Consider the following 16,157-nt stretch of genomic DNA (forward strand, 5'->3'; position numbering starts at 1 on the left):
TCAAATAGCCTTTATCTATTTATTTTCACCACGCATCTCTGCATTTACCATACTTTTATCATCAGCGATACAGCCACGAAGCACATTACATTGAAAGGAAGGAGGCGAAGGGAAATGGGGGGAAAGAGTGATATAAAACACGTGGTTGTGGTTTTCCTTAACTGCAGGATAAAAATGGTGAAATTCAGAGGACTGTTTCAAATACAGTCCAAATTCCAACCCAAACCCTCAAAATTAAAATACTTTGTAAATAAATACTTGAGGCTGTAAATTGGGTTTGTACTTGGTTAATGAATAAATCAACACCTAAAAAAATAAAGTGTTCTACTTCGCAGATTTAATGTTTCACGGGCGAGGTTCTGCCCCCCATTAACCATGATAGCTGAGGGATTACTGTAACAGAGAAACTGGTCTCAAAAATTAATAATAGTGCAATACAAATCCATTGTGACAAATGTCGCCTATTTTTTCCCTAATTTCATAATTTTACTTCAATCTTATAACTACACTCACCTTGCAAAAAATAATTCATATTCCTACCCCATTGTCAAAAAAATGTAACTTTATTTTTTTATTTTACAATATTTTTACTGAAATACTTGTTTTTTGTTCTTTAAATTTCAGTTTTCCAAAATGTTTACTTCAATATATGACTACATTAGACTTCAACGAAGCCACATTTGTCTTTTCTTGCATTTAATTAAAAAAATCTCGAGAGTTAGTGGGGAAAAAAACGTAAATGAAGTGAAAATACGTCAATGGCACTGAATGAGTTAATAATCGATTTTGATTTATTGTGTCGATTTGTTGTTGCAGACCTAGTCATCTGTGTTGTTTTATCTCGTAGACATAATTTACATCACCAGTTTTCCAGCATACAGAAAACGTGTGAAAGAGATTCCGACATTAAGCAATGGAGGAAAAAGTGAAAACATTGGCCGGTTTTGGGAGAAGTTGGCGGATAACTGCAACTCTGTGTCAGTTTTTTAGAATTATTTGATGCTGTCTGTATTCGCTGCTCCTGCTCTTTTGCATTATTTAGGCCCGTACAAAAAGGCTTGCCTTGTACTAAACAATTAATGTCGGTGGCTATTAATGATATGTGCACCGCGGGGCAGAAAGAGCGAGCCGAGCGTAAGCCGACTTGGCGCAGAGCGTCTTTACGGATGTGCTGGCGATCGTTTCAAGCTCGTCTGCAGAAGAACGCCGCGTCCTTAGAAAACGGCCTAGATCAGACTGAGCTTTTCCCAAATAAAAGAAGTGTGTGAATTATGTTGCCCAAAGTGCCCTACTTTCGGAGGTACGCGCAGCAGCTCAACTGTGCCTGGCATTAAAATAACTCTTCCCCCATGACAAATGTTATGTGGAATATGTGCAGTGAGAATAATATTCGCAGCGTGAACTCATTTCCAAACTCTGCGATCCAAACTCCTGCCGCGCATCCTGTTTATCGCGACAAAGCCGTCTAAATTGCGAAATGATGACACGGTAAACGACTCCAAACGGAACGGTTAGAATCCTTTCATTTATGTCGGTCTTGGAGTCTTGAGAGGAGCTTTAATCTCTTTGAGGCGACCTTGGCCTGGCCTCCTGTCAATCACAGTGACACAGAAAATCGCTGCTGTGAGTTGAAACTGCATAGGCTGCTAATCAATCCTCTTCTTGCTGCCATGCAAGATACCAACATGTTGGTAACAATAACAACACATCAGCATTTTTCTCATGCTCAGTTTTAGGAAAATAGAGACGTGGTTAACACTCGTATCAAGGCGTGTGCATGTAACATAAAAGCAAAAAAATTCTAAATAAAAGCATGTTTGTCTTTAATTTCGCCTCTATGAACTATGACATACTTTAGTCTAACTAAGTCAAAGTCGAGGACTGCAAAACACATCCGGCCCCCAAGAAGGATTTCTTTGGACCCTGTAATGATCTTAATTCATTTTTGTATCATACACCTGGAAATCTTGTGCTTTATTGTGAACTAGCTTCTTCTTCTATGCCCAAAATGAGCATATTTTTTTCCACGGCCAAGGTTTTCTTCAGCCCCTGAAATGATCTTATTGTTTCTTACACCAGGAACTATTGTGTATTTTCCAATGTACATTACTTCTCCTTGCACTATATTTCATTCTAATTAGGTGGATGGTAGAAAATTGTTTTTTTTTTTCTTTGAAGGGATTTTAGCCTATGTTTGCTAAAATAAGATACATGTGACTGGTGTTGCCGAATGTAATGAGGTAATGAGTATTTTTATTCAAGGATTTCGTTTTTCGTGCCTTTTGAAATGTACAGATTACTAACAAAACTATAAGAAAATATTGGTTCATTTATTTCATCATTTAGAATATATTAGATGGCATTTTTATTATGTTCAATCATATTTAAATTAAAAATGTCAACATTTGATTGAAAAGCTTACTTTTTTGGCCCTTTCATCCATTGGACTTTGACAACCCTGCTTTATTTTGATAGCTCTATGCTAATGCTAACAAACCAAAGAAACACGTGTATTGACCAAAATAATGTTTATACACAGATGAGTAAAAAAAAAATTGCAGGGATATTTCGAACCTCTGGCCACTACAAAAAACAAGTCATGAATTAAGATAAATTATGTTTTGTAAATATACCAGATAAAATGCTAGAACATAAACTTGTAGTCATTTATGTTCAAAGGTGACTAGCTTATGTGACATTGTCCAAAGTGTCATGTGAAGTTTTTTTTTCTAAACATATTATACGACCATGTATGATACACTATCTTGTAAGAAAGATGGATTGAAGTCATGTAAACGCAGGACATTTTGAGACAGTGTGTCATTTTCAATATAAAGAGCTAAATTTTGGGAGGCTGACCCTTCTATGCATGAAGAAAAAACAGAAAAAGTTTTATATTTACTGCAGAGCGAGTCCAGTTTTGTGTCTTTCTCAATTTGTTGGAATATTCAAACCTGACAGTTGATTAAAAGAAAGGAGATTTTATTCTTAAAGAAAAATCTCCAAGTACGCCTCAGCCCCAAACAATAGAATAAGTGATAGGATTAGAAAGATAACAGTGAGTCAAGCCATATGTATTTTTTTTCTCTTTGCATGGACTTTTTCTTTTCAAAATGGAGGATTACCTATCTATTATTCCAAATGATTAATGTATAAGGTAATGGGTTTTTTGTTCTGTAGCATGTCCAGAGATGGATGCACGTTATTTGTAGCGTTGCACAGAAACATCTAACATTTATTATTATTCAAGCTACGAAGCCACCGGCCCTAACAGGACAAATTTCTCTTCGATTGTGTGAAGACAAACTTCTGTCAGGAAGATAAAGGCTACAAAGCCTCCAACGCTGTCGCCATGGCAGCGGCGCTGGATGAGGGAGCGACTGTCTAGTTGAGGCGTTTTGGCGGGCACGATCAAAACCCAAGATACGTTCGATTGATTGAAAATCTGTTGTCCAATCTCAGTAACCATCTGGGAGCATTTTATGGATTCGCGCCGGGCCAAAATCATTCAAGTTGGATTGACAAAGATGGAGGCGGATTTCCGAACGGCGGAGTCGAGGCCGTTTCTCCGTCTGTCTCCCGAGGAAGCGGCTCGGCGGCTAAACGCATTTAGCCCGACGCGTGATCTGGTGTACGTGCCGCTAATGTATATTTTAGAGCAAAGGAGTGCAGGCCTTCTTTTGTTTATCTTCTTGCTGCGCCCCAGTCACCGAGCTAAGGAGCGAGAGGCAAGAAGAAGAAAAAAGGCGAGAATAATGATGCGAGAAAGACTGCAGCGGATCCCCGGTCCACCCACGCCGCTTGGCTCCGCAGAGCAGCTGTGCACTTTTGCTAAGTCTGAGTTCAGAGCTTCATGCAAATGCATACATCTTTCATCCTCCACGAACGACTTTCTTGCTCAGGAGTCAGGAAAATAACATTTTGCTCCTTTTGAACATGTCGTCAATGGGCAGACCAGGAATGCGAGATAATTATTTTCTGATAGACGTCCTGATTCTCGTCTGACTTTTTGTGGTCGTATGTTTCTTTTTTACGCCAATGCGCTGCCATGGTGCTCCTAACCAATGCAAGACGCCTGCTCACAGTGGGTGGATCTTGCCAAAATCTGTTTTAACAAGTCTATTTTGAGCAAACACATGTCTGAGAGTGACACGTTTTTTTTATCTAATGGTTGGATGGACAGTTTCTCCAGATTTATTTCAACATACAGTAATTATGTGTCATACATGTCAACATTCACAAGTGTAAATCTAAAGCGCGGCATTCACCTTGCACCAAGCGCATAGGAAATTTGGCATAGAAGCTTTTGGTTGTAGATCTCCAATGGTGCCGTGCTACTTAGGCTTGTTTCAGTATTGCTCTGAAATGTTTTATGTCACGTGTTTTCGGATCATGTGACTATTCGAGATGGTGTTTACGACGAGGAGCACACATTTATTCACTGTACACGGATCCCTGGGCCACCAGAGCGGATGCAACTTTCAACAACTCCAATTCTTATTTTTCCTGGTCTGGAATTTAGGACATTGTTGTTTTCTCTGCTGAAAGAAAACACGAATGAGGGCTGTATCTCATAAAATTTGAGCCCCATATGATAGCGGGAGGGCAACCATACTTTGGAGAATACTGCCAGATTGCTACACAGATGCAAGAAGTCATATTTAGGTTTTTCTCTTTGTCATTAGTGGTGGGTGCCGCGGTAATGTACCAAATTGCAACAGCCGGTTATAGTTGATCAAAAATTTAAGGAAAACTCAGATATTCAACATTGACACCGATGATATGGAAAGAGGAGTGTAGCGTATTTCCATCTCTGACATCCTCTTCTGCTCAATTCGGATGTATGAACTGAGTAATTGATATGTGGGTGAGAATATTAAAATATTGTTTGTTAAAAATATTGATTAATGTAATGTCAAACCTCCTGTTTGGCCCATCTTATGTATTATATGATACTGTTGGTAAAGACATGGGCTAATTGTTCTCAAAGGACATCATACATGTGTCTAGATGTCGCCACAATGTTTTGTATTCAGAGCAAATGCGTTGATAAAAAAAATCAGGTCACTGTTTTTCTCTGTTTTTATTGTAGTATGGTATGTAACGTTTTATGGTTGTCTCAGACAGCAAAAGCTCTTGTTTTGCTCCTGTTATGTGTTTTGTTCAATCATGTTGGGGAAATGACGATCTTCTCCTCTAGAAGGGCGTCATAGATTTTTCCAAAGCACTGTTTTGTATTTAGACCCCATGCATTGTGGAAAAGAGCAGGTCACTCTTTTCCTCTGTGTCGCCGACACTTAAGAAATGTGGCAAGCAAGCACCATATTTATAAAATATGTTTAATACTTGACTTCATTGGCACCACAACCTTTTCCTCCAAAAATTGTCCCTGAACACCTGACGCAAAAATCCAAATGCCATTTACCAGTGGTGTCGCACACAGTTGTTGCCTGGCGAGCACGAGGCTTGAGGCTGCCGAACTGTGCAATCTTTCTGTAGTGGTAAAGAAAGGCTTTGCTGTCCTGCCACAAACATTCTATTGAGAAAGATGTCGCAGTATCAGAGTTTGTACGGGTGCTTGACATCCTTGAAAATAATTGTGCTTGTAAATGGTTGTTGGGCTTGGGTTGGAAGTTAGGGTTTGGGCTTCGAATAAGGTCATTAAACCTGTTTTATGGTTCCAAATAGGATTGGGACTAGGGTTATTAACTAAAGTTTAGGCTCCTTATTTAGGGATATAAATTGAATTTAGGGTTGGGGCTGGGATAACACTCAGAGTTGGGTGTCGCTCAAGGGTTAGGAACTAGGGTTTGAGCTTTTTTTTTAGGGTTCCAAACTAGATTTAGGGTTCCAAATTAGGTTTAGAGCTGTGGTTTCAGTTTGAAACGGAGTTAAGGTTACAGTTAGGAGCAAGGGTTTGAACAGCAAGTTATGGTTTTAAACCAATTTTAGGGTTCCAAAATATCGTTGGGGCAAGAGTTAGGGTTTGAAACTAAGGTTTTTTATTTCTTTTTTGAATGATACTGGGTCAATTGGCTTTGAAAGTCTTTAAAAGGTGCTTGAATTTGAAAAAGTTGTATGAACCCTTAGACTTGCAGTAAAAATGCCCATTTATTCTGTAAAAAAATTGAAAAAGGAGAACATTTGGAGGTAGAACGTTTTAAAAAAAGGCTTAGCAGTGTACACTTCAAGATCAAACCTCATCTATCGATCCATTCCATCCCCTTACAGCAGGGATGTCAAGCTCATTTGCACAAGGGGCCAAAATTCAAAACACACTTAAGGTAGCGGGCCAACCAGGATAAACATTTATTGAACACACTTAAACTGAATGTTTTTGGAACATAAATATGAATAAAAACAGACAAGAATATTAAATTTAAACCTCAAATCACTTATACAGTATTTATTATTTTGCTGTAAATAAAAATATCTTGTTAAATTATACAACTTAGAACTTAACTTAGACAACGTAACATTAAAATAACATTCAAATTCCTTTGCTCCTATGTCAATGCATATATTAAAAAAACGTAAACATCCCAAAAGATTTTGCTCTCCTTAATATATCTCTTGTCAAAAGTAGAAATATGAAAATGCTAGACAAATTATTTTGTAAAAATGTCACAACATCCTGAGAACAGAATTAATCTGATGTGCTTACCTTTGTCGCAGACGGAGTAGGGCGAGAGATGGGAGGAAGTGCTCGCACTTTTTGCATAGCTCCACCCATCCCACCCACTCACCCAATCAAATAACTTTAAATTATCTTCCGGTGTTTTGGCGTATTTACAAATTGTTGTGTGGATTCGTCAAAAAGTACCTGAACACTGAACAAAGATTATATAGTGAGCTATTAGAAAAAAGGATTCTTTAGCAGGCAATAGGGGCAAAAGTCTCAATAAGGAAGCCTGGAACACTCTATTCGCAGCCACTTCATTTAGCTTATCCGACAGGATCCTGAGGCAGTCCCAGACCAACCTTGGCACATAGTCTCTCCAGGGTATCCTGGATTATCCCTGGAGCCTCCTGCTGACGTCCAGCAAGCATCCTTACCATCTGGCTCGAGCCACCATAACTGGTTCCTCTTAATGTGGAGGAAAAGTGTCTTTACACTAAGTGCCTGGTGATTGACCGAGTTTTTCAACCCATCAGCAGAACACTTTGATAATTTTAGATCAGGGGACATCAACCTTTTAAAAGTTGGGAGATACTTTTTTATTACTGATTGGCGCGAAGGGTTACCAGTCTATTAGCACAGTTTTTTTTGTTAAGATAGGACAATAATTCAAAAAGGCTAACTTATCTAGGTTGTGGTAGATTTTTGGTATAGAATGTATTTCTTAAGACTACTATTTGCTTCAAATTTCAAGAACAATAAAAGAAAATAAATCCCCCCAACTGCCTTAAGATATGGTGTTCATATTCAATGTTGTTCTGGCTTGGAAGAATTAAATGTCTTTCTGGGAAAGCAAGTCGAAATGAACAAAACCAAAAGTGCTGAGTTGCTTTTTGGGGGTGTTTTACATCTAGGAGTAACCTGGCTGACGAACTGTGACACAAACTGATAAATAGACTGCATGTATATACTTAGATCCTAAACTAAAACATTACCACCCTTCACACTTTGTTCATGGGTAATAATGAACAAAAGTTTCTGCCATAGGGGTAATTTTTCATTTTTGTCGTGTTTGTCTGGCAAATGACAAATTGTTAGCTGCACACAGAACTCTAAAAAATAAATAAATAAACATTTAAATGTTGTCATTGGCAACATTGGCCAGAAAGTGTTGGCATGTTCTTTCTCCGGAAACAGACCTTCCCTCGCCACTCTTATTTTACTAGTCTTTTTGGCACAACCCTTTGTAGCTGGTTCATTGACAAATGTCCTTGGAAAGAAACCTGGAGGGAGATGAAATTCCCCTCTGCCTTGAAACCACGAAAAAGGTGCTATGGACCCCGGCCATAACTAGCCGACTGCTGCAGTTAAAAAAATAAAAATAAACATGCTCTCAAAAGTGATTTGCATTAGGTGCACTTTTATAGCTGTTGCTATTAAAGTTTTCAAATCCCAAGCCAGGTGTCATCAGACTCCTTCTGTCCCAGTAAAACAAAAACAAAAAAATACTATCTCCTTTTGTGCCCAATGAACACGGTGCCAAGGTGATTGGTCTTGTCCATATGCAGTATTGTTCTTTTTCCATTACCTCAACTCAGGTCTTAAAAGGCACAGTCAACAATTTGGACCTTCTGTTACAAATCGATGTGTTTTATTGTTAGTTTGTGGAGGTGAGGATGTCTTTGGAGGACATGTGTAAACATCATGTACATTACACGGTGAAAAAATGTTTTAAAAAAAACAAGGTTGTACTGTCCTCGTGACATTAATTAGTGCAATCTCCGGGATTGTGCGTAAAGCACGCTGTTATGGCGAGAGCAGATGGAGGCCATATGATGCGTTGGCTTCTCTTTCCCAATACCTGTGGTTTTCTGCTGCGTCACCTTCGACCCGGGCCGTAAATATTGGGACATGGATGTGATTGTCTTGCTGTACTATTTTAAGGGATTTTATTGGTGAATAAGCAGACCAAATTACCGAAGTTTTTAATTCAATTTAAGATAATATTCATTATGGTGATGTGGTAAATTACAGTATTAAACATCAGTGCCGGTGGTTTTGTGATTGCTGCTATGACACCATGCTGGTTGTTCTTCAAGAGTTTATAGTAGAGGTGGGCAATACTAAAATTTCTGATATCGATATGATCCAAGTAAATACATGGTAGTAACATCCGATACCGATACTTTCTGATGCAATTATTATGGTCATTGAATAAGTGAACCCTGCCCCCTTTGGTAAGTTTATGTATACGATAAACAAGGCACAAAGATTTTAGGCACTAAAAATGATTAATTTTTTAATGAATACTACATTGTGAACTTCAACACTATACAAAATAATAGAATTATTTATATTTCATCTGTTTTAAAACAAAAACCAAGAGAGTCAAACCAAAAAAGTAGTTATGTAATAACGTTAAGAATATTGTATGAGAACGTTAATGCCAACTAGAGAAATGAAATATCTTCTATTACAAGATTTGAAAACAATCTCAGTAATTTAAATTCAGTGTCAATTGTCATTTCCTCTGTTGCTAGTTACAACGGATTCACAGTTTTTTTTTTTTCAGCAACAGCAATATGTTGCAATATGATTTTAGGTTGCAGATCAATTCTTCATTATTTTATTTGGTGTGTGGTGTCACAGTCGCAGACCACTCTACAACACAGTTTCATACCTGGCAACCTCAGCCAACTTCACCCCTTATAAATGATTGCAATTCCCATGATCAAGCGATAATCAAGTTCATAAACATGACACGGCACATATTTGAGTCAAGCTATGTAGAGTAAAAACATAAACGATTTTTGTAAAAAAGTTTATTTTATTTACTTTCGTTCTTTCCTCAGATGTGGTGAATTAAGTGTTGCTTATTATACGCAGCAGTGCCGCAATATGAACCCCCCCCAAAAAATTAAAAAATAAAAGAATGTTAAAAAAATTAAGAATGATTAAGGACAACGTTTGCTATTGTACCATGACAATTTTAGCAATGTACGATGACGTTGTCATCTTCTACCAGTGACCGACACCATACGGATTTGAGCTAAAATGGGACGAGATCGGTCTAAAAAATTCTATTCCAAAAAACAAAGTCGGTACAAAAATTGTTATCTTGCATCTTTAATGATTAAAATTGCATTAAATACAGTGCAAATGTAAAAGTCTACAGGAATACAAATGCATTGTAGTTGAAAATCAATTAATCAACAAATTACCGATAATTTTTATATTTTAACAAAAGATTTTTTTCCCCCCTTGGGTTTCCTAATTTGGGAGTATTTATTTTTGTATTTATTTATTTTTACTGGGCTTCCTTTTTGCTTATGTCTTTTATGCTTTGATGCTTTTACTTGGGGTGGGCACATAGGTTTGGCCCTGTCTTCTGCCTGGCAGCTGAAAGTGTGCCTGACAGTTACAAACCAGGATGAGGCGCTTTTTTTTTTTTTTTTTTTAATTAATACAAATGTATGAAACTTTAGCATGACCCATTAGACCCTGCTGCCCCGCAGAGACTTTATTTGCTAAGCAAAACAGCAAAACATTGATAAACATCATGTGTGTTACTTGCAAACCTTTAGTTCTAATTCAGTAGGCTTTACATAGAAATCTCATCTCATCTCATTAGCCGTACCGTTTATCCTCATTAGGGTCGCGAGGGGGCTGGAGCCCATCCCAGCCATCTCCGGGCAGTGGGCAGGGGACACCCCGAACTGGTTGCCAGCCAATCGCAGGGCACACAGGGACAGACCACTCATTCGCTCATTCACACCTAGGGACAATTTGGACAGGCCAATTCACCTGAAATGCATGTTTTTGGAACGTGGGAGGAAACCGGAGTGCCCGTAGGAAACCCACGCAAGCCCGGGGAGAAACTTACAAACTCCGCACAGGAAGTCTGGAGCTGTATTTGAACCCACGACAGGTTCCCATGACATGAACTGTGCCGCACAAGCGCTAACCACTGCGCTGCCGTGCTGCTACATAGAAATCATGTGATAATTTTGTAATTTTCAGTAATCAGGCGTTCGGGATCAAATTGTTGTAGAAGCGGTTTTCCCTCCAATTAGTCTATTGATGACTTAAGTAATCAAATTACACACCCAATATTTCTCCCATGCAGTACATCGTCTAAAGTTTTAATGGTGACCTGGCATTGTCGGATATCAGGTGCCACAAAAAATTGGTTCGTAGAAAACACAATGATTATTTGTTGATTCATTGAAGTACATTGAAAAGACAGAATGGGATTACAAAGAGAGAAAGGACAACAACCATGTTTTTATTGTCATCTGATATAGAGGACCAATTATTGAAGTTTTGAATCAAAGTAGAACATTTTACCCACATCCTTACTACTTTTTGCTTATTGACAATTTCAACAACTAAATTAAGTTAAATCAAACGATAAAAAATTTTTTGTATTTATTTATTTTTAGGTTTCAGCCCAATGCTGCCAATTTGCCATTACTTGTAAAATTGAGAGTACTGTTTTTACATGTTTTTGTGGCAAGTTTTGTTTTTAAATACAGCAGCGTAATGACAACATTTTTATTTATTAGATTCAACTAATCAACAAATTACCGATAATTATTATATTTTAACAAAAGATTTTTTTCCCCCCTTGGGTTTCCTAATTTGGGAGTAAAAATAGTGGGCTACTAAAATATTTAATAAAACTAAAGCGTTTTAATCTTTGTTGGCAAATATTTTCCACTTAATACCAGATGTTGGAGTTCATCCTTGGTGATGCACCATTTCTTAATCTGTGTAGTGCCACTAAATACTATGAATATTCCGTTGAGCCAGTTAATAGAATATTACCAAATATGCATTTGCTATGAAAATCTGAAAAAAATGTTTATAGGTCATCAATGTTATCTACTGTACACTTGCAATAAAGTTGGGTGTGCAGTCTCTTTTGGTCTAAGAACCACTTTGGATTTAATTGGCGCTGTTAAATGTTACTAAGAAAATATAAAAAAAAAAAGTTGGGGGCATTACACTTCAGGTTTTAAGTTCAGCTAGCATGTGCCACTTTGGATTTAGGACAGAGGATTGACTCGAATGCTGAATAACTTTTTCACCTTCAAGTTACATTTTGCCCGCACAATTATTTAGGTCGATGTCCCATCATCTCTGATACGCGCTGCAAATTTTTGCAGGTTGAAATATGAACATTCCTCCAAATTGCCACGGATGATTTAGAATTCATGGTGCTACCTTCACCGGTGGTCACACCATCAATAAATGGAAGAGGAAGCAGTTTCTTTTAGTACCAAGCCAGCCCACCTGATTACGGATCCTCCAGTCACTTCTGCGCCCTTTAAATCCACTTGATTCTGCAGTCCATGCACATTTTGTTTTCTTCATGTTTAATCTTGTTCGGAGCAAAACTGATGAGAATCATGTCCTTGTTCTAATATTTATGGACACTTTTCACTCTCGAACGGCACTCGAGAGTCGGCCCATGTATTATAAGCACGTATCGGAGGTGGAAATCAATTTCTCCTGTGGCCGATGATGAATTGGAAGCAGGTGAGCTGCACCAGCGCCGGTCAACAGGGAGATGACGTTCTGGCTTCCGGTTACGGTCAAGCGGGGGATGTAGGTCATGGCGACGTTTAGAGGTTGTATCCGGGAGGGAACTGGGACTTTTTGAGTCCTTGTAAGCGATGTTAAAAACCTAGCCAGGCTTTTTTTATGTTCCCTTTTTTCCCCAAATCTACTGTGACACTCCTTCTGAGCAAGGCTAACCTTTTCTTTCTCTGTACAGGTAGCGCTGCCACCACAGTTGTCTTCAATAAGAATGGTGATGCACCGGGACGCTACGACTTGTTCCAGTTCCAGATGAGCAACTCGTCCACGCCGGAGTACAAGGCCGTTGGACAGTGGGTTGAGAGCCTCCAGCTCAGGGTACGATTATTTTAATTGCTCGAGACATTTTGTCAACTCCCGAGGAGAATTGATTTTAAGGTTTATGAATGTTTCATTGTTTGACTAAAGCTAATTCACATGTTTTAAAACGACGGCTTCTCAATGAGATGTGTTAAAAGTTACTTAATTTAGGTGTAGAAATCGATAGGCACCTTACAAAATATTGCCAATTCAAAAGCCGACAATTCAATTTCACCATATTGGCTTAATTACTGTACAAGTCTGTGAAAGACATCATTTAGTTGAATTGTTTTTATTGTCATTGATTTCAACATTTCGTGCAACCAGATTAGACTCGGCACTCCAGGGTAACACTGTAATAAACACCTAAAAGAGAAAAATAAATATTTACAACTAAGTGCTTAGAGACCGGTCAAAATTATAAAATTCTTGCAAAAGAATAGTGCACTGTAGCAACAGTGCAGCAAAAACAATTAAAAAAGGTGCAAAAACACTTAACAGCAACAAAATAAGCAAAATAAGTCACAAAATGTATGCTTTTAGTTTTTTGCCCTCGTTTAGGGTGGTTATGGCCCTGGGGAAGAAGTTGTCTATTTTAGGAGAGCAATTGATAGATTTTGTTTTTTAGTATCACTTTAAATACAGACATAGGATAATTTCTCATATACATTGTGCCCCCACAATATTATTCTCTTACACATTGTTACCCTACCCTGTGACTGGCTGGCAACCAGTTCAGGGTGTCCCCTGCCCACTGCCTGAAGTAGAATGGGATGGGCTCCAGTACCCCCGCAACCCTACTTTATAAATAAGTGAATGGATGGACATCCTTACCCAAAGTAATATATATGAAGTATACCTTGTCAACTATACTCAAGTATATCAACTATACTCTGGCTAATGTCCTTGTAGTGTACTCGAATGCATTGTTTTTAACGCACCAGGGCAAGGTTACAATTATCAACCCAGGGCTAGAGCGCCCTTTTGTGGTTTAGTGTGAAAATATCAGGAGGAAATTATATACCCGGGAATAATGTCTCAATAATTTCACAGAAGAGTCTCACCAGAGTATAACCCGCACCCCCGGCCAAACTATTAAAAAACTGTGACTTAAAATCCAGGAAATACAATAATATAGATTTTTGGAAAAAATATTTAAATTAACTGCTCTGCCTTTATTTCAAGAAAAGGTTTTATTAGCAAATCAATAGAACGATAATAATAATTTCCTTGTATTGTCATTCTGTGTAACAATGTACACAGAACGAAATGTCGATTGCACCTGACCCGTTGTAGCGAGCCGATGCAGCCGCAGCCAACAGAGGGCGCCGCCGACCACTTTTTAAGTCTTAGGAATGACTCGGCCGGGGCGCGAACCACCGACCTCCCAGTCTCAAAGCGGGCGCCTTACCATCTAGGCTACTGAGCTGGTAATGTTTCTTCTGTTATGAGAAATATAAGAAAATTATTGTGATTGTAGATCCTGGAAAATCTAATCGAAAGATATTAATGATTAAAACTAGTTAGTGATTGTTTCATAGTAATTTAACAACTTTTATCCAACTGTTGCAGCTTAACAATGTAAGGAACATATATTTGAAAGTAAATTGTCAAGGTACGGATGTCGACTGACAATACAACAAACCTCCACAGCGATATTTTCCTTTTCAATTGTAAAATTTTTTAGTCAGTATGGCTATCGTTATTTTCATTATTGTTATTGGGTAAGATAATTTGAGGAATGAGTCTCTTATCCGGGCGGCACGGCGGCGCAGTGCTTGGCGCGCGTGCGGCACAGTTCTAAAGTCTTGGGAACCTCCTGTGTGGGTTCAAATCCAGCTACCGGACTTACTGTGCGGAGTTTGTATGTTCTCCCCGTGCTTGCGTGGGGTTCCTCCGGGCACTCCGGTTTCCTCCCACATTCCAAAGACATGCATCTCAGGTGGATTGGCCGGTCCAAATTGTCCCTAGGTGTGAATGAGCGAGCGAGTTGTCTGTCCCTGTGTGCCCTGCGATTGGCTGGCAACCAGTTCAGGGTGTCCCCTGCCCACTGCCCGATGATTATTGGGGTGGGCTCCTGCACCCCCGCGACCCTACTGAGGTGCAGCTAATACCCTCCTGAGTTAGCTTTCAGTTGTTAAAACACACTAAAAGAATATTACACGATCCAATTGTTTCCTCATATATCGGTTATCGTGTTAGGCTTATCCATGAAAATATAGTTATTTTCTTGTTTTGGCGTGGGTCTTTGGGTCTTTTATCCACCAGAATCCCCTCAACTTTGAGTTTAGAATTTTTTTTAAAATGAACCACGTGAGAGTTATATAAAAAAAATAAAAGTGTTTTTCTTTTGTACCCGGGCTATTTCTGAGTATTACAGCACATCTGCTAAATATATTTCTATGATTTGTTTTTTTATTTTGATATCAACTATAATGACGTCCATGGCGCTAGGGTCCATTACAATGTATAAATATTTTCTTAAAAAATGTGTTTACAAAATCAAGTATGAGTTTGGATACATGTGTGTTAAAAAGTAAGATGGTTACTGTAATTTTTGCCGAGATATTTTTTGCACTTGAAGCACAATATGTTAATCTTTTCTTACTTCCTGGGCTGATCTGATATCCCTCTTAGAATCAGGTAGCCTGAGTGGTGTTGTGGCTGTGTTTAAGGAAGGGTTAGCTGTGGAAGATGCTGTTGTGGATGCGCTTTGAGTTGCTGATGGTATGAGGTGAGCTCTCCAGCTGTCTGATCAAGGTTTGGAGCTCCCACCCCCTTTGCCCAATGAGTGGTTTTACGAGAGGGATTTTTTATCTTATCTGGTTGTTGTTTTTTTTCTTGGTTGAGGTCAACCCATTGTTAATGTGGGTTTTACTACAAAAATGCATTACATGGAGACACATCACGCATGATTTAAACATTACCATTGGCAGTGTAGGTAGCAGTCAAGTGTGTCCAGGTTGTCCAGTAATCCTTTGTTTTTGTTACAGTCGATGATAATTCTGGACTTTCCTTTATCTGCAACATTTCAGCAGGTTGCTCGGGTTTATTTTTCTTTACTGTTCACAATTTGGTAAGTTCCCCCCTTGTCCAAGGTTATAGCTGATAAAAGAAATTGTCACAAGTGATATTGTGGCCCTGCAGTCCAGTAGTCATATCAAACACATGTTACCACTGTTTTCTTTTCCCGGCGATGCCGCTTGCAGCTTTACCTATGTCAATATTTAAATTCTAGATATAGCTGGTATTGGCATCACATGCTGCCCAGATTTAGATGCGACACTCCCCTGGCTCACTTATACATTGGCGGAAGGGTCAATTCTTACAGAAAGGAAAAAGATGTTTGTCATTTCTGGCCCTGGGATTAAAATCAGTGGAGCCCTCCCCACTCCCAAACGTACCTGATGTAGGAATGCTTGTCAGACCTGGTTCTGTTGTGTATTTTGTTATATCTGAAGACTCTTGGGATCATCTGAAAATGACCAGCTCTTTACTGAATTAACCTTACATGTCTTGGCAAGGCTTTGTTTCAATTTTGTGTCGATATACTTAAAAAAAAAGCAACATAAGATTGTTGTCATTGTGTTGACTTATGATTTCAGTTTTGGCAGTAGTCAGTCTTTTATAATCTTGC

General features: G+C 38.6%; 1 protein-coding gene across 1 annotated transcript in view; it reads left to right on the forward strand.

Moving 5' to 3' along the window:
• The window catches only part of grm7 (glutamate metabotropic receptor 7), a 291,722-nt gene that overhangs the window by 173,759 nt on the left and 101,806 nt on the right, over nt 1-16,157 (forward strand). The window contains exon 7 of the mRNA XM_088332773.1: nt 12,399-12,538. Coding sequence (XP_088188899.1) covers nt 12,399-12,538 — 140 coding nt within the window. The remainder of the gene's footprint in view (nt 1-12,398; nt 12,539-16,157) is intronic.

Source organism: Urocampus carinirostris, chromosome 3 (assembly GCF_059441175.1).
Source record: "Urocampus carinirostris isolate Australia breed hairy pipefish chromosome 3, RoL_Ucar_1.0, whole genome shotgun sequence".
Classification (NCBI taxonomy): Eukaryota; Metazoa; Chordata; class Actinopteri; order Syngnathiformes; family Syngnathidae; genus Urocampus; species Urocampus carinirostris.